Consider the following 19,612-nt stretch of genomic DNA (forward strand, 5'->3'; position numbering starts at 1 on the left):
CAGACACATTCAACACGGAATTATCTCAGATCCCATTTTACAATTTACAAGTTTTGCAAAACCTCTGGCGTGCATGCATACGTATTTTGCATAGACACCCACAGTGGTTTTTGCAACTTAATGTTTTCACTTATCATTATACCATAAGCATCTAACATGTTGGTACATTGCTTTCATGATAATGTTCTGTCAAGCGGATGGACGTAATTTAATTAAACATTCCCCTGTGGTTGCATGTTTTTAGAAAATAACTCTTCAGTAAACATGTTGCAGAATACAGTTTAATTCCTTGGTTTGGATTATAACTTCAGGATTAAATTCCAGAAATTGAAATACTGAATTAAAAGGGCTATGGGTTTTAATAGCTCATCATACAGATGGCTAGATTAGCTTCCCAAGGGATTAGATTACGTTGTCTTCCCATCAGTCAGGGATAAGAGAAGGGAGGGTCTCGTGAAAAAGAGAGAGAGAAAAGATAAGAGGAACTAGTTCATCACTGCTGTAATTTGCATTTCAGATGTGTTTAAGGAGGTCGACTCTGCTTTTACATCTTTGTTAAGTACTTACCCTTCCTGCATTCATCTGTTTATGGTGTGGAACTCTGATTGCTGAGGGCTAGTGGCCACATCACTGCCATCCTTCCCCTCTGTCTTCTGCACCTTGAAGGGACCCACAGGCAGGTTGGAAGAACTGTGCTGAAAACCTGGGATGCCATGTGACTCTCGCCCAGCCCTTTCCCAGTGTCCTCCTTCTGGCCATCCTGGGTGTCTTTAGGAATGGCAGCAGGGGAGGTAGTTAGCAGGAGTTCTGTGCTGAGTGCCCTCCTCTCTCTGTCCAGCTCCATCGATGCCGGAATATGACACAGACACCCCACTGAATGAAACGGACACGACCATCACGGTGATGCTGAAGCCTGCTCAGTCACGGGGAGCCCCTGTCAGGTGAGGAGGGTTCTTCTCCTGGACTTCGTGCTTTTTCTTCTCTGCACCGTGCAGTGCCCATGAACAGGACTGGCTAGAAGTGAGGCTTCTGGAAAATGAGAATCAGCAGCCCCAAACTCAGTTCAGGGTGTGCCACTAGGCCAAGAGTCTCTCCCCCAGCAGTGAGGAATTAGGACGGGTTCAGAGGGAACATGCTGATGGGGACATGAGGAGGGCTGGGAGAGAACTTCCTGGAACACACCTATGGTCAGTTTATTTAGTGGGGTTGGAGGCCTGGAAACAGAATCTCCTGGAAGGATATCCTTTCCATATATGACTGCCATAACAGACACATGGACCGACTTGCTGAATTCTACAAACAAACTAATCATGTAAATGGGACAAGACCTCCAGGCTGGTCCAGTTAGGGCCTTGGGGTACTAGAGTCCCTCAGGAGGACTTGCAAGGTCATACTGCTGACTTTCACAAGAGGTTGTTGGAGTTGCCTTCTGGCCAAGGCAGTGCAAGTAGTTCAGTAGCTAAGCTGAGCCAGTGCAAGTCCCCAGGCTCACGGTTGCCAGGAAGGTGGGTATCTCTTGGAAACAACTGCACTCTGCACAAGGGCAGTGGCTTTCAATTTGGCTCAGTTCAGTTAAACAAGCATGCATTGAGTATCTTATCTACCAGGAATGGTGGGGCACAAGGGACCCAAATGATTCATTTATTCATCCATTCCTTCAAGAAACACCTGTTGAGCAAGTTGCTCAGGGCCAGCCACTGTTTAACCGCTTAGGAGACAGTAGCAAACTAGCTGTGAATAAGTCATTTCCTAAGGAAAGTTAAACTTCAGTTGGGAAACAAGAAACATGAAAACATAATTGCAATACAGTGTATGCTTATAGAGAAGAAATTCCCAGCTGACATTCTCAGGTGACACCGAGCTGTCTCTTAAATGTGATATAAGATGTTGCCAAGGCAGTAAGAGGGTCGAGCATTAGGAAGGCATGAAGGAGAGAAGCAGCCTGATGCATGGGTAGTAGTTAATCCAAGGCTCTGGAATTTACTTTAGCATAAAGGTCAAGGCAGGAGTGGTCGGGTGAGAATGGGGGCCATGTTTGAGAATCTCCAGTTTGTTTGAGGGGTCACAGGAAGCCACTGGATAGCCACATGCAATATCACTCTTGTGACACCAGAGACTGGGAGACCAGCCAGGATGGAGGCAACTGAGATGGTCTAGTTATCTGTTTTCCAAACCGGATCCAGCTCTACCCAGAAATTGTAGGTGGCGGAGCAAATGAAATCAACTGCAGCAATTTGGAAGTTCTCATCTCTTCTAAAGATTTTGGACTGTGTTCTACCCTAAGTCAGGTGAATCCTTCAGGCCTTGCAGTGGGTGTGTGTGGTGTTTATGGAGCACCTGGCTATAGAACTCTCACCTTATGTTCTCCACATAGGAGAACTATGTTCTCCACATATGTTCCAGGACTGTCCTACCTGTGATGAGCCAAAACAGGTGGTGGCTCTTATGTCATATGAATAATTACTTGAGTTACTACTTTTCTTCCTGTTACTCTCATGCAACATTTTCATTTGATTCTCTCTGTACATAGATTTCACTCTCTTACACATTCTCTAAGTGATGGTCCTCATTTTCACATGAAGAAATTGAGGCTCAGAAGTGCCCAAGGGCACACAAAAAAGTAGGAAAGCTGAACTTGAGTGCAGGGCCTACAGGTGCCAAATCATGTGTTCCGTTCAGGCCACCAGTGCCTCGCTCCCTTTCCCAGCTCTTACCTCTCATACAGCAGCATCAGTCACCACTTCAAAATCTTAGAAAGCTTCTCAGATGATGAAAGTATGGTCCAGAAAAAAGCAACAGCTTGCCCCGCTTTACACAGCAAGTTAGCTGCTGACCCAGGTGCATAGGTCAGATCTGACCAAAAGCCCACGACCTTTATATTGCGGACCCAGGTACTCCCTTTCATTACTGCAAGGCTACAAATCAGCAAGGGGACTTCATCACTTGCAATCCCACTGTGGCTTTCCGGCACGTGCAGATTCCATGTAGCTCACTGTAGTGTGCTGGCTGCTGGGTGGGGCGATGGACCTCTCCATCCTGACTTTGGTGGCAGCGGACCAGCAGTAGATTGAAATCCCGCTCTGACACTACTGTGTGACTTTGGGCGAGTTACTTAATCCCCCTGACTCTCAGTTTTCCTTATCTGGAAAGCATGGATGGTAGCTATTTCGCAGAGGCTTAGCACAAAATACGGAAGTACCCAAAGCAGAGCAGACCTTCGAGAGTTATTTGTTAGCTTTGCTTCTTCTCTGTGGCACTTGGAGGTTCTTTCAAAACAGTGTTTGACAATCTACCCTCTCTGTAGGGTCACGGCGTTCTCCACTGCCTTCCTGTTCAAATTTCCAAAGCCTTTTGAGACCCTAATTCCATGATGGGGAAGGAAGGACTGTAGCTTTTTACTTAGGAGCCCCTAACTACTTTCCGGCACAAAGTCTCAGAAAAACTTCTTTTTAAAGAAAAAAATTTTACTGAGAAAGAAGCAATCTTGGTTTTGCCCAGTGGCAGGATAAAGTTAATTCTTCTACAGAGGATTCAGGGTCCCATCCTCAAGATGAATCAGATTATATGTCTGTGAACCCCTGAAAACTCATTGAAGCCAGCTGAACACAGATGGGAGTAATTATCACCATGTTTTATTGGGCAACTGGCTGCTGGGTGGGATTGCAAGTAAGCAACTGTTACGTTCCAAGAGTTTAACCTTGACTAACCTATTAGAATTATTACATCCCTGTTAGAAGTGAGGAAACTAAAGTTCATGCTCACATAGTCAGCAAGTGATAAAGATGAGATTTACATCCAGCCCTTCCCAAAAGGGGTCCTCTGAGCAGCCCAAACTATTTTTTTCTGGGAAGCTTTCCCAGTGCCCCCAAAGAGGTGCCCCTTACACTTTCCCTCTGAGCCTACATGCTCTTAGTTTGCACATCTTTGTAATAAGCTCATACATCCTAAGACTGTAGTAAATTAGGAGGTGGGAATGGAAATGCCCCAGTAGCAGTGAGAAATGACAGTGAGTAGCAGCAGAAAAACAGGGCAGGTCTACAAAACAGACACAGAGATTCAGCAAACAGGGAGGCATACGTGCTGTAGCCCCTCACAGCCATGGGTGTTCATTAGCTGTTCTGGTTCAACTAAAAATGTAGCATTAGGTTCTGTGTCTTCAAGTTAAAAGAGGCTGCTGGTTTCCATTTAACAAGTAAGCCCTTGCTGCATGTCTGTCCCTGTACATAAATTATCTGTATCCTCACAACGTTGTGATAATCGTCTCCCCCATTTTGCAGATATGGAAACTGAGATAAATAGAAACCAAGTAAGTTGACTCAGGCCACAAAACAAGCAAGGGGTACAGACAGAACTTAAACTCAGTTCAGCTGACCCTAAGCCAACACTCATTTCTCACAACCTCCCGAGGAGAAAGTTGTGCGTGACATACTTTGGTGACATTTCCATTGGGAAAAAAAAAAAAATTAAATGTCACTGCTCAAAGGGGCAATGCTTGGTGTCTGTAAATGTCTGACTGCTTTTCTTCCCAAGGCTCTGGATCATTGAGAGTGGGTATAGGCTCAGTTTCTGGGATTATTTTCAGACTGTTGCTTGGGCATTTGCCAAGAAGGGAAGGAGATTAACCAGTGCCAGTTAGTATGACTTCCAGGTCAACTGCAGTGACAGTAGTGGCAATATCCCAGTAGATTTCAGTTACCTTAGCCCTCATTCACCTTGAACTCTAGGCACTAGGATGCCCATCTGGGAGGCAGTGGACCATTATATCATTCAACACATATTTATTGAGCCCTTGAGATGTCCCAGGAACTGAGCTAAGCAGGAAACAAGGTAGATACACACCTGTCCTCTTGAGCCTTAACTTTCGACAAGTGTGCATGTGAACAGGAAGGGGGGTGGGGCATCAAGCAGGTGAGCAGACACAATACTGAGCTGAAAGTGGCAAAACAAGATGCTTTGAAGCCTGTGGGGACAGTATATTGATGGAAGAACTGCACTGTCCAGAGAGATGAGCACACCCCTGGCAAGCGGGCCAGTGAAGAGTCCCGCAGGTGGGGGACATGGGGGCATAGAGAAGACAGTGAAGGCTCCTCTCTAACCACAGGGCACAATGAGCTCACTAGATAGATTGGGTCACGGATGCCTGGACTCCTACTTTATAGTTGAATGCTCCTTTAATTTCACTGTATCATGTGATCATTACTCAGTGAGCTGGGTGGGACATACCATCTCTGTATCACAGGAGGGAGCTGAAGTCTAAGATACTGAATGGTCCAAGGTCATGGAGCTCATTCTGCACAAAGTCTGTGTGTGGACCTTGCTTCCTGCTTCTGAGTTCGTTGCTCCCTCAAGAAGTTCTGGGTTCCCCGTGTCTGGGATGCTGAGTGATGACTCAGTAACTTTTCGGTGGGGCTGTTGTGGAGTGAGCTTCCAGTAACTAGAGAATCCGGGGCAGGCAAGATGCCTTCCCAGGGGACCTCCAACCCTGGACTATGCAGGCCCAGCCCATAACGGGACCCCACATCTCTGGGTGGAGCAGCCCATTCTCCAGCAGCCTCACCCCTGGGCCTCAGCTGCAGGCCCCACCCAAGTAGCTTTCTTCCTCCGTCTGCCAGCAGCGTTCTGGTCCTGGCTTAGCCAGACCCCAGCTCCTGCTTGGCTGCTTGCTGCCCCTGGGGAGCCCCATGGGTCTAATCTACTCTGCCTGGTAGAACTGGGCACACAGGGAGGCGAGGGGGAGAAGGGCAGATTGTCGTGTGGGGCTCCTGCACCCCCATCCCTCCATCCAAACCACCTCGGAAGCTTGGCCTATTTTTCTCATACTCCACAATGGAGATTTATTGCTTTTGCATTGCTTTCCTCAGGCCTTCAAAGATTTATTGGTTTTTAAGTGACAGAATCCCAGAATTGCTTAAAAGATCAATCAAATAGTGACTAGAATCTAATATTCAGCTCCAACTCGAACCCGCCAAACCTTCTTCCCCCACGCCCCACCTGTCACGCTGATGTATCTGTAGTAACCTTCATAAGAAAGTAACTTGGCCGTGAATTTATCACCCAAAATGCAGTCCCTGAAGCAGAGCCCCAGATTCTGTAGCAGATCCTGCCCCAGAGCCCCAGTTGGCTTCTTCAGGGACGTTCCCCTGTGTTCCTTCCCCTCCCATCAGTCACAGGGACCTGTCCAGTGCAGTCTAGAATCACTTCGGGATTAGCTGCTGCTTCTGCCCCTCTGCCACGCTTCACCTGTCCTGCCCGGGTGGTCTTGCTGGTTTGCCTCCCATCAATTTTTCTTCCTTCAGTCCATCCTCCACTGAGCTGTTGGAGTGTCCCTTAAAATTCTTCTTATATAATTTATATGTATAATTTATTGTCAAGTTAGATACATACAGTGTATATACAGTGTGCTCTTGGTTTTGGGGGGTAGATTCTCATGATTTCCTTAAAATTCTTAAATGGGTCATTCATTGGCTTTCCACTATGTTGAGTTCAAGCTTGTTAACATGGAACGCCAGGTCCATCAGAATCTGGCTGCAACCTTCCTTTCTAGTTTTATTCCCTTTCACTCCGCCCCGTTACCAGTTTTTACTCAACAGGGCCCAGGGGGCTTCCTTCATAATTCTTTCTTTAATTGTGTTATGCACTTGCCAGTATGTTTCCTTTGGTTTTGTTTCTTGCCCTCCCCTCCCTAGACTGTGAGCCCCAGGAAACCCAAGGCTTGACACTGATGGATTCCCTTTCCCTGGGACAGTGTCCGGCATGTAGTAGGTGCTCAAAACACAAGTAAGTAGGTGACTCCGCACGTCTGTTTTGCGCACCTGGTAGATGTCAGGTGCTGGGACTGGAGGTACCCTTCATAGGCCTTGCCTTCAGCTTCTAAATCTGGAAGAGTGCTACTGCCCCATTGACTTTCTGCCCTGATGGAAATGTCCAGTCTCTGTGCTGTCCAGTCGTCGCCACCAACCACATGTGGCTATCATTGAGCACTTGAAATATGACCACTGTAACTGAGGAACTGAATTTGTTTATTTCTTAAATTAATTTAAATTTAAAGAATTTCAGGGTCATTCATAGCTCGCGGCTACCATTTGGGACAATGCAGTTCTGTCGGGAAGATAATCAGAAAAACTAAAAAAAAAAAATGCTTGGTCAGAGGTTTCTATGAGGGTTCAGGGCAGAGGCACCCATCATTAGCTGATGGGCTCAGGTGCAGAGAGGGCTTCCTGGAGACAGTGTTGCCTGACCTGAGACCTGCCAGCTTGCGGGGAATTTGCTTAGTGAAGGAGGGGGGAGCAGCATACACAGGAGCCAAGGCAGAGAAGGTGCACGGTGTGTTCAGAGGCGGCAGGGACCTCAGCACACTTGGGCAGAGGGGAGAAGGGAGGCAAAGGAACAGGCTGGGGCGCGGTAAAGAATCATTGTTTTGGGTTTGGACTTTGTCCTGAGAAGTATGGGGAACATTTGGCAGCTCTTGGCTCTCCCGTAAGCATTCCAGCCCTTGTCTATGCCATTCTCTGTGCCGAGCATGGCATTCTCTACCTGTCCAATGTGCAGTTCAAATCTGCTACACCTGGGGCCATTCCCCACCGTGCAGCAGGATACATTGGCTCCCCTGGGGGCCCCCACTCTGCCCTGGCCAGTCCCCGGTCAGGGACTTGTCGTTTCAATCTCTACCAGCCCGTGACATCTTAGTGTCCTCCTGCCGTAGCTAACTTCCCAGTGGGATACGCCAGAAAATCAAAGCCTTCTGCAGTCATACTCAGCCTCATGCAGTTGACTCATGAGTGGCCTTGAGCCAGTTACTTAACTCCTCTGATCTCAGAGCTGCTTGTTAGAAAAATTGGAAGTACCCACGTCACAGATTGTTGTGAAGATCAAAGGAGGTAAAGTGTGTCAAATGCACACTTGTTCAACTTCCTCCTTGGGTTGGCCAAGCCGTTGAGACCAAGAGTGGCTCCCTCCCCTAGTAGCCATGGGAGAGGTGATTCTCTGAGCCCTGCTGTAAGCTTATGACTATTCATCCTTTGCTGCTCTGACACCAGGGAAGATCTGCATGCAGGGTGCTGACAAGGGTGTGGCTCATAAGGAAACATACAGTTATCTCCAAGAGTGTCACAAAATCCTCAAAACAATATGCCTTAAAAACAGATCCTCAAATTTCAGCACATTTTCAGAAATACTAAATGAAACAGACAGGGTTAGGGTACCTCAACTGCTTAAAGGCCAGCAAATCAAGGGCTGAGAGCAGTGCCCTCGGCTTGGAGGAGATGCCCATATGTGTTGTGAAATCGAAGTAAATCAGATCCAAAGCATCATCAGGAATGATCATGGGGACCCATGTGAGCTTCCTGAAGTGAGATCTTATAAATATGGGGAACCAGAGTAGGTACCTGAAATCAAAACCAAGCAGGAAAGGTGGGAGCAGATCCCAGTAGGTGAGCCAGGTTTATCCGTTCACAATTTATTAAGTCAGTCAGTAAATACCTAACTGGAATCGGAGCAAACAACCACGTGCCAGACATTGTGTAGCCCTGGAGATCCGGAAATGAGCACATGGTCCCACGTGAGGCTGATAGCCTAATGGCAGAGACAGCGCTGTTCATGTGGTGCCACAGACACTCATTGACAACACAGACTGTTAGCCGTGGCCGCTGGTTCTGACTAGGTTGGTGCTACCTCCCCACCCCACCTCTGATGTCAGCTGTGGCTGAGCTGGCCTGTTCCCTGTGTACTAAGTTACAGGATCCCTCCTCTAACACCAGCACCCCCTCCTTTTCTCATCTCTGCTTTTGTGCTTTCTCCAAAACCCCACAGACCTTGTTTGGTCTGAGCAGGCAGGTACAGCTCAGACACACGGGATTTGGGACACCTGGGTGGCTCAGTCTGTTAAGTGTCCGACTCTTGGTTTGGGCTCAGGTCATGATCTCACAGTTCGTGAGTTTGAGCCCCACAAGGGCTCCACGCTGACAGCATGGAACCTGCCTAGGATTCTCTCTCTCCCTTTATCTCTGCCCCTCCTCTGTTCTCTCTGTCTCTCAAAATGAATAAACTTAAAAACAAACAAACAAACATGGAATTTAATGCCAACAGGAGACAGCAGTCCAGCAGTGCCCCGCCTCCTGTCCTTTGGAGGAGGTGTGTGCCACATGGTTCCCCACACACCTCCATTAGGATTCAGCCCTGCTTGCCCACAGTGGGAGCCATTTCAACAATGCAAACCTTACTGGTGTTTTTTTTTTCCCCCTAAAAGGGAATCAGACCAGGCAGGAGATGAAGTTAGAAAGACTAAAACGAGGCCAGGAGGACAGCAGTGGTCAGGAAATGCGAAGGAGAGTGACACCTGATGAGGCTTGATGGGAAAGGGCCAGAACATTGGTATCCAGGTGAGAAAGGACATTCACCCAGGGTCTAGTGGTGGTGGAGGTAGAGAGAGGGCCTTGAGCTGACTAGGCAGCAGCTTTGATGATGACTTCTCTCTAAGGAGCAGGCAGGTCGGTGGGGAAGAAAAGACATTGTCCAGGGTGACTCCCACATTTTGGCCTATTCGTGGATTGGAGGATGGAGCCCTTCTCTGAGCCAAGGAGCACTGAGGGCAGCAAGAGTCTGCAAGGACACATTATCCAGGAGAGACCATTGGTGGTGAACATGGCCTGGGCACCTAACTGGGGATTAGCAACCAGCTACGCAAGGACAGGTTGTGTGGTCCAGGAGAGCTCCCTGGGGAGCTCTGAGGGATGTCCTTCAAAGTCAGGTAGGACTTGTGACCTGCTTTCATGGGATGCTTAAGGCCTAGTACACAGGGGGTCAGCTCTGGTTTGGAAGGCCAACAGTATGACAGTCTGAGTACAGGGAGACAGAAGAACATGGTGAATGGTCTCTAACACAACTGTAAGTTCTTTTCACTCCTGATGAGGAACCCCAATCCTTTGCATTTGACAGGTACAGATAGTTAAGACGGTGGCTTTGAAATGCACAGTGACTAGCTGCAGTACAAATTGGAGAGGCAGTCAACTCTTTAAGTTTTTTTTAATGTTTATTCATTTTTGAGAGACAGAGCATGAGTTGGGGAGGGGCAGAGAGCGAGGGACACCCAGAATCCAAAGCAGGCTCCAGGCCCCGAGCTGTCAGCACAGAGCCCAACGCAGGGCTTGAACCCACAAACCATGAGATCATGACCTGAGCCGAAGTCCAATACTTAACCGACTGAGCCACGCAGGCGCCCCAAAGATCCAGTCAACTCTTAAAGAAAGAAAAAACTTCATTGGAAAGAAAAGGAAAAATTGCCAAGTTTCTTCCAGGATTCCTTTAGTAACTGTGGAGCCCAGATGGGGAGTATGAGACACAATCACAGAAGGCTTTTGCTGATCCCTTGGAGGTGCAGTGACCAAAATTGGCATCGTTACCATTTGATTCTAAGATAGGAGCACAAAAGGTGTCCAGTTAAGAAGGAAAAATGAAAATTTTGAGGAGTTATTAGCAGGTAGCCTGAGGTGTTTCTGAGTCCATGTCCACTTTGGGAGGGATGAGAAATGACAGTTATACTGGATACTCTTTCTTGAAACATCATTTATTTCACTTAGCTCCCCACTCTCTGGGATACCTTTGCTGGGGCCTGAAGATGAGGAGTGCTATGTGTCCCACTTTGGTGGAGGGATGGGCAAGAGGCACTCCCACATAGACTGTGAGATTTAGCTCTGAAAGTAATACGATTTGTTGCCAAGTCTACACGCTGGCCGGGATTTCATCACACCAACTGGGGAAGAGGAGGAGCCAGATACAAAAAGAAACAACCAGAAATGAGGCATAGTGGGATAAATACTACTGCAGAGCTGTTCCCAGTGGGGCTGCCCCTTACTCTAAATATGACGACTAAGGGCATGTGTAACTGTGATTAGAGGGACATGTAACCACGAGTGAAACTTCCCAAAGAGAGAATCAGTCTGTTGAGTATGGCACAGAGTGCAATCAGGAAGACCACCCAGGAGAACAAAATGGACGAAAGGTGGGCCCCAGATAATGTAGGTGAGTTTGCATTCACTTCAGCTCACCCTAATTGTATTGCAGGTTTCCCTTTATCGACCCCCCAAAAAACCCAGTGACCCAACTTACCAAGAATTGGTTCTGGTGTTGATGGATTCTGGATTTTATTCCTTAGGTTCAAACCAAGGAGGAAAAACAGGTGTTTCAGAAAGAATATTTTAAATGGAGCAGGAGGAGCAGTTGCTGGAACATGAAGAACGAAAGAGTGTTCTATTTTGGACCGTCTGCCATCTGGAGAGATGGAAACAGACTGTCACTGGCATGAGGGAAAAGAGACAGTGTGGTTGTCATGTTCACCTCCTACCATAGGGACTATTTAAATTCCAGAAGGCTGGAGAGCTGTAGAGGCATGAGATCAGGGGTTTTAGATTTGAGAACCATTAACATTCAAGTGGTATTTGAAGCATGGGAGGAGCAGGTGACCTTATCCAGGGAGAGGATCTACAGGAAGAGACGAAGAAGACAGCTCTATGAAACTCTGTCAAGGAACAACACAGGAGATGGAGAAGGGCTGGCCATAGAAGTAGAAGAAAAACCAGGGCAGAGTTAAAACATGAAAACCAAAGAAGGTTGTTGTTAATTGTTTTTGTTTCTGTTTCTGCTTTAAACAGGAGATGGTTGAAATTTTGTTGTTCAGAATTCTCTAAGAGCTCCTAGCAGCTCTTACAGTAGAAAAGAAGAGAGACTCATACCTTGATCAAGGACCATAGGAAAAGGAAGATGATGATACCAACAAAAGTGCTTAAAATGGGCCATATGGTCCAGGCTTGATTTGAAAAGCCCATGGAGCTAGCTGTGCAGATAACAGAGATATTGAGGGCCAGGTGACCCCAATGCTGTTGAGGAATCTGTGCAGAGGGTACAAGGTTGGGAGAGGCTGGGCAGACAAAGTGGCATTCAGAGAATAAATGATCAAAGATAAGGTTTTAGTAATGGAACCCCGCAATTGAATAATGTGCCTCCAGGAGTTACCATGTTGGTAGTGGTAGTGGAAGAATGGTAATGGGTTGAAGGTAAACATCATTGAAGCCAAGTAATTCAAGGACCAAAGAGGCCAGGCTTATCATGAGCAGCCTGTCTAAGGAGATGTAATCCTTACCATGCTAATCCTCCCAACCCCGGGGAGGTGGTGAAACCCTTTGCAAGAGCAACAGGGATTCTACAGGGTGCCTTCTCCTGAGTTTCAGTTTTACTCCAACTTTTATTCTGCTGACTTGTATTTCTCACAGTGTTCTGGGCCCCGTGACAGCTTGCATCACTGCTTTGTCTCAGATCTTGCACAGCTGTAACTGATGGTTCTTAGTCTTTCTGTCTGCAACTGCCCAAAGGTCAGACTTTCAAGTCAGCCTCCATCAAGTGCATTTCTATAGCCTAATCTATTGATGTTCTTCTGAGCTGGTACACGGATCTGTGCCATGTTAGATTCCAAGGAGGTTTACTCTCATCCAAAAAGCATTCTGCACAATGCTCACTCCAGCTGCCTGTGGCTGCTCAGAGAGTTGCCTCCTCTCAGCAGCCTTGAGGGAGGTGATCTTGAAAGCCCTGGCTTTTTGGTAGGACAAGCACAACTTAAAGGTTAGAGTCTCTGCCATGAGGCAGAAGAAATTTGTACTCACCCCCTTTCACAACGCAACCCATCATTTTCTTGCCTGGCTATAACTGCTTGCAATTTGCTGTTTAACTGGTGCATTTCCACTTGGATGTAGGTTCCCTAAGCAATTTCTAAAGATTATAAATGTATAAAATAAGTGTTCCTGGTCAGGGCAGGAGGTATAGTAGCACCGATAACACAAGGATTCATGGGCAAGATTTTAAACCTACTCTGTCCAGTACTGAAGCCACGACTCCATGGGGGCTATTTAAATTTAAATTAATATGAATTAAATTAAAACTTCATTTCATTAATTACATTGTCCCCATTTCAAGTACAATAACCATATGTGGCTAGTGACTACCATATTGAACGGCATTTCCATCATCACAGAAAATTCTGTTTTTACTGCAGGGCTCTAGGCCCTCAGGGGGCTGGTAAAAAGAGGTCAAGCTCTGTATATGGCTTCTAAGGGGCTGTTAATGGGGACTTAGACACAGGCATAATGTGTAAGACCCCAGAGCCAGAATGGGACCTGTGACTGGTCCCATTACTGCTGAGACCCTGACCTACTGAACTAGGCTCCCCAAGCTCCACTGCATCACTCTGCATCTGGGAAATGATTTAACCCCAGGGTTATCAAATCACAGTGGCTATTAGAATCCCCTAGGGGGCTAGTAAAAATGTAGATTTTTGCCCATCCCCAGGGATAACAGCACCAGACCTGAGAATCTGTATTTGCACAAGCTCCCAGATGATGGTCATGCTGGTCTTTAACCACAACTCCAGCACCACTGGGTTAGCTTACAGCTGGACTCCCATATGGGGAGAGGAGCTCTTAGGGAAGTATTCTCTTCTGTGGCACCGATGCTTACTTGTTCTTCTGACATGGGGAAGTAATTGTTTTATGTTTTACTGTGAGGTTGCCCCTGTTGGCTTTACAGCTTTTGGAACTTGTGTCTGTTTTGGTGTATGTTTCAGCATGAAGATAATGAATTTTAGTCAAACTAGGATCTCTGCCAGCTTACTTCTCTTTGTAAGGTCCATTGGGGGCCAAAAACACACCCCTGTTTTCCTGCAATGACAACAATGGCGTGTGAAAGAATTCATGTTGTGTTGTTACATGCTGATAGCACATCTGAAGATACCACTTCTGTGCAGATACGGGGCTTAGGTAGAAGATGGATGTTTGGTGAGATGGAATGTCAGGATCTGAACAAATCTGTATTCTTTTGTGGAAGGCTCCAGCAGCCTGGGAGAAACAAATCCATTTCCAACTTTCACTCTATAAAAAGTTGCATATTTTCTTAGATCAGACAAAATATATTGAATGCCAAAATGTTACAGCAATATGGGCGCGTCACTCAGCTGGGTTGGAATCTGTATGCATTGTCCCCCCGGGCCAGTTTTGATTATGTTCTTTTTCCTTTTATTGCAGTCAGCAAATCTGAATTTGCTATTGTGGGGAGAGCAGGAAGAAGAGAAAAAAATGAACGTTTTTAACCTTCAGAAAGTTCAGAGGTTCAGTCTGAATAAGCACAAAAACTTTGAGTGTGCCTCTGAATTCCTTGAATTTGCAGAACTGCTCAGAATCCCAAGAGAACTACCTTGCACACAGGATTCAGGCCCTGCTTTGTAGCTAAAAGGCAGAGCAGAAATTATGAGAGGAGCAGAACTAGAGAAGTGGGAAGAGGAATCACTGTACAAAAAGGAGTTTGGTCCCAATCCAGGCTAAGTTTTAGCCTATTGTTCAGTTTCTTCAATTCTAAGCCATCTGCTTCCCACGGCTCTCAGATAACATCCCCCCTGCCAGGACACCCTGTTCCTGCTTAATTGAAATTAGTTTCCAAGAATAGTTGTCCAAAGCAGTTTCCAATGGCGGGAACGTTTTGAAAGTCACAATAGGAGTTGTAGCTTTGGGATGCAGATGTCTACACATGAGCCAGATGTTCAAAGACATCACATGGTCCACAGCAGCCTTCACATTACCAAAGCCAAGAGTTCTCTCATTGGCCTCAGCAACTCAGAAATGGTTCCTTTGAAACTGGCATCATCTCTCCATTAGGGACCTGTAATACTGCAAGTGTGAAGGGAAACAATCACTTCTATTCAGGTTTAGAGCAATGTGTTTCCCAGGCTTAATTATACCACAGGTATATAAATTACAGAAACATGTTAATGCTCCCATGATTAAAATTATAGAGTGCCTAATTGAAAAAGCATAAACTGAATTGAAGAATTCCTAATTATAGTTTGCTTTGAGGTGTTAATTTCCTCCATAACGAATGCATAATTTCTTGGAACCTAAAAAGGTGGCCTCTTGCATCAGCACGTAGGCTGCAGGCAGATGGGATGGGGTTGTCATCTTTCAGTACAAGAAGTTGACAAGGGAGGTTTGGTTTGGTGGGAGAACCTTGGAAGGGAGCTTTGGAAGGAGGCGGAACTGGTAAAGATGCCGAATCAAGGTTCTACCTAGTGGGCATTAGGACAAAGGACAGGTTAGGAACCCATAGAAAAACTTGTTCCACCTGCCTTTTTCTTCTCTCTCCAAAGCCTCAACCTTTATCTCAGTTGGTTTGGGTGATTTTTGTGCTGTGTCCTGGACCAGTGCTATTATCTGGGAATCTGTTAGAAATGCAGATGTTCAGGCCCTGCCTCCTGACCTACTGAATCAGGAACTCTGGGAGTAGAGCAGTCTGGGTTTTAACAAGGTCTCTGGGAGATTCTGGTGCATGCTAAAGTTTGAGAAGCCCCGTTCTAAAGAGCAAGTCACAGACTGCCAATGTCACATCTAGCTGAGCTTTGTTGAGCTCCTACTCTGGATCAGAACTGGTGATTAGTGACTTCCCAAGCAACATTTCACTTGATATTCAGAGCATCAGACTGAAGCAGGAAAAATTCACCCCATTTCTCAGGTAAGAAAATAAAGATCCAGAAAGCTGGCTTGCCCAGCCTGTAGCATTTTTGAGAGCTATAGGCCTTGTCTCTAGGTTCAGATGGGGACTCACATGCACTGTGTTGTCCATCTTTTTCATTGTTGTCACCTAGTTTCATCAATAGTTTGCTAATAAATGGGTTTTCTGAACATTGTGGAGCTGAAGGCTGAGCCGCTACTGAGAATGAATTCCAGGTGAGTCATGACTTTGCTAATGCTGAGTCTGACTTTAGAATGAGGGAGGGGGCTCCTAAGTGTCTGTAATAATTGCTAGTAAGGGCATCGATTGTTAGCATGCATCCCTCCTGAATAGTGATGTGAATTCTAAGCATAAAAGGCGAGAGCTCACAAAGAAACTTTTTGAGGTTTGGAAGTAATTCCCCTTCTCTAGTGACCCAAGCAGCTGTAAGTCCTAGATTAGAGACTCTAAGGGCAGAGGAAGCTGCCCTAAGACATACCGCATCTCTGTCTCCTCTGTTCAGACATCTTGGTTTTCTCAGGTTTCTGTTTCCTAGTCTAAACACATAAGAGAGAGAGTCAGTCTCTCTCTCTCTCTCTCTCTCTCTCTCTCTCTCTCTCTCTCTTCCCCCCCTCTCCCCACCCCCCCCCCAACAATGTCTCTCTCTTTCAATGTATTTGTGTGGGGGCAGGTTTTAGCCAGCCCATAGCCATATGAAACAATAAGCTTATGTTCTTGGCCTATAGCACTCTACCAAATTTTTGCATAATACTTAGCCATTCCCATATGGTTGAAAATTTAGGTCATTTCCAGTTATTTATTGTTATAAATAACCCAGGGGGAAAAAAGTACTTATTTTTTCTTTTGGTATTGCATCTTTAAATAGGAAAAATTTCTCAGTTCAATTACTGACATGAATAAAATCGGACTAAAATGTATTGAATGCCTACACTTATATGCCAGGCACTGACAGCCAATTCATATATATTAACTTTTTTCATTTTTTAATTAAAAATAATCTCAAAGTAACAAGTATACATAGTTAGGAAATCAGATAGTCGAAGACCATTCCCCTGAGCCACCTTTTCAAACCCACTCCTGTGTCCAGAGGCAACTGCATTGTCATTCTTTACTTCTTCTGGGAATTGGCATTGTCACTACATAATGTGCTGGAGCCTTTGTTTCTTTGTGTTTTCTATCAGCATGGAGCCCAATGTGGGGCCCAAACTCATGAACCATGAGATCATGACTTCAGCTGAAATCAAGAATCGGAGGCTTAACCGACTGAGCCACCCAGGCGCCCCATATAATGTGCTGTTTTAAAATGATTGGTTGTAGACATTATCTGTTTACTTCCTATTATTATAAATGAGAATTTGGCTTTTTTAAATCATCTAGTACTTCCCCTCAAGCTTCCCAATGTAGTTATACCACTATTTTTAGTTAAATAAATACACAATGGCTAATTTTATAATTCTATAAAAGCAGGGCACTTCAGTGCCGAGTGGTATACTATTTTTGTTATAGTATTGTATAATTAGCTCAAAGCTTACTATGTACGAGATACTATTTTCAGTTCTTTACATACATTAACTCAGTTAATTCTCACCCAAACCCTTTAAGGTAAGAATAGCATGAACCCCATTTTAAAATGTGGAAACTGAAGCACTGAAAGATGAGATAACTTGCCCAAGTTCACACAGTTAATATGTTGTTGATCTAGGATTTGAACACAATAGTCTGGCTTCACTGTCTGAACTCAACCACTATGCTATACCACCTGCCATTACTCTTCCTGTCTTGTACAGTTTTTTTCAAAATTCATCCTAGAATATGCAATTATTCTATTTTATTCAAGTAATATCTTTATTATGCTATTCATACGTTTTTCTTCTCACAGAGCCCCGTCATTTCAGGTTTACCCCTAATTTTCCTTTCTTTTCTTTTCTTTTCTTTTCTTTTCTTTTCTTTTCTTTTCTTTTATATATATATATATATATTTGGTCTTTCCGTTCTATTTTCTAGAAAAATAACCCTTGTATAGCAGTTGTTTAAAATTTCAGCAATTATAATTTTTTAAGAGCTATATATGGTTCTCTGAATTTATTTTTCTCATATCATCATCACTTATTGTTTCTAGAAGGAGTTGTTTCTCGGGGCGCCTGGGTGGCTCAGTAGGTTGAGCATCTGACTCTTGATTTCAGCTCAAGTCATGATGCCAGGGTTGTGGGATGAAGCCCTGTGTAAGGCTCTGTGCTGAGGGTGAGAGCATGGTTGGTTTCTCTTTCCCTCTGCCCTTCTCACCAGCTCACGCTCTCTCTCTCTCTCTCTAAAAATAAAAAAAAAGTAAATAAAAATATTTAAAAGAAAAAAGAAGCAATCATTTCTCAAATTTTCTGAAGATAGTATTTTGATTATGGGAGAGAGGCTTTGCTTACTGCTGTATCATCCCCATTTCCTCTTGAGTCATTTTATTTTCCATTTGGATTGACTCTTCTCTTTTATATTGCGTTTCTCACCTAACCAACAAGACTTGTAGTCAGTATTTAAAAGTAAGCTATTGTGATCAGAAAGAGAAATGAAGAAGGCAATTTCATTTGCAGTTGCACCAAAAAGCATAAAATACCTAGGAATAAATTTAACCAAGGAGGTAAAATGCCTGTATACTGAAAACAATAGGACATTGATGGAAGAAATTGAAGAGGACACAAACAAATAGAAAGATATTCCATACTCATGGATTGGAAGAATTAATATCATTAAAATGCCCATACTACTGGAAACAATTCAGAGTCAGTCCAATCCCTTCAAATTTCCAATGGCATTTTTCACAGAAATAGAAGAAATAATATTAACATTTGTATGGAATCATAATAGACCCTGAATAGCCAAAGCAATCTTGAGAAAGAAAAACAAATATGGAGGTATCACACTTCCTGATTTTAAACCATATTACAAAGCTATAGTAATCAAAACAGTAAGATACTGACATAAGCAGGCACATAGATCAAGAGAACAGAACAGAGATCCTAGAAATAAACCCACAATTATATGGTCAGTTAATTTATAATAAAGGAGGCAAAAATATACAATGAGGAGATGACCACCTTTTTAATAAATGGTGTTGGGAAAACTGGAAAGCCACATGCAAATGAATGGTACTAGACTGATGGCTTATACCATACAACAAAACTTAACTCAAAATAGATTAAAGACTTGAATATAATACCTGAAGCCATTAAACTCCTAGAAGAAAACATAGGTGACAAGCTTCTTGACATTGGTCTTGGAGATGATTTTTTGGCAAGAATAAAGGCAAAAATAAACACGTGAGACTACATCAAACTAAAATGCTTCTGCATAGCAAAGGAAAACATCAGCAAAATAAAAAAGCATGCTACTGAATGGGAGAAAATATTTGCAAATCGTATACCCAATAAGGGGTTAATATCCAAAGTACATAAAGAACTCCTATAACTCAATAGCCAAGATTAAAAAGTGGGCAGAAGACCTGAGTAGAAATTTTTCCAAAGAAGACATACAAATGGCCAACAGGCACATGAAGAGATGCTCAGCATCACTAATCATCAGGAAAATGCAAATCAAAATCACAATGAGTTACCAATGGCTATTATCAAAAAAAAAAGATAAGAAATAACAAGTATTGGCAAAGATATGGAGAAATAAAAACTTTTTTGAACTTTTGGTGGGAATGTAAATTGGTGTAGTCACTTTGGAAAACAGTATGAAGATTCCTCAAAAAATTGAAAATGAACTGTCTGATCATCAATTCCACTACTGAGTATTTATCCAGAGAAAACAAAAATACTAATTTAAAAAGATATATCCACCCCTATGTTCATTGCATTATTATTTATAATAGCCAAGATATAGAAGCAGCCTAATTGTCTATCAATGAGTGAATGGATAAAGATGTGGTACTGTATATGTATGTAAAAAAGAATTAAATTTTGTCATTTGCATCAAGGATGGACCTTGAGGGAATTATGGTAAGTAAAAAAAATCTAACAGAGAAACACATATATTGTATGATTTCACTTATCTAGAAAACAAAGCAAACAATACAAAACTC

At 44.2% G+C, this 19,612-nt stretch overlaps 1 protein-coding gene across 14 annotated transcripts in view; it reads left to right on the forward strand.

Annotated features, from left to right (window-relative positions):
• PTPRT (protein tyrosine phosphatase receptor type T) overlaps nt 1-19,612 on the forward strand; it is a 1,072,026-nt gene that overhangs the window by 772,116 nt on the left and 280,298 nt on the right. For all 14 annotated transcript variants that reach the window (XM_043602349.1, XM_043602354.1, XM_043602350.1 and 11 more), the window contains exon 11: nt 839-941. In XM_043602349.1, the coding sequence (XP_043458284.1) occupies nt 839-941 (103 nt within the window). The remainder of the gene's footprint in view (nt 1-838; nt 942-19,612) is intronic.

This window comes from Prionailurus bengalensis, chromosome A3 (genome assembly GCF_016509475.1).
Source record: "Prionailurus bengalensis isolate Pbe53 chromosome A3, Fcat_Pben_1.1_paternal_pri, whole genome shotgun sequence".
NCBI classification, from domain to species: Eukaryota; Metazoa; Chordata; class Mammalia; order Carnivora; family Felidae; genus Prionailurus; species Prionailurus bengalensis.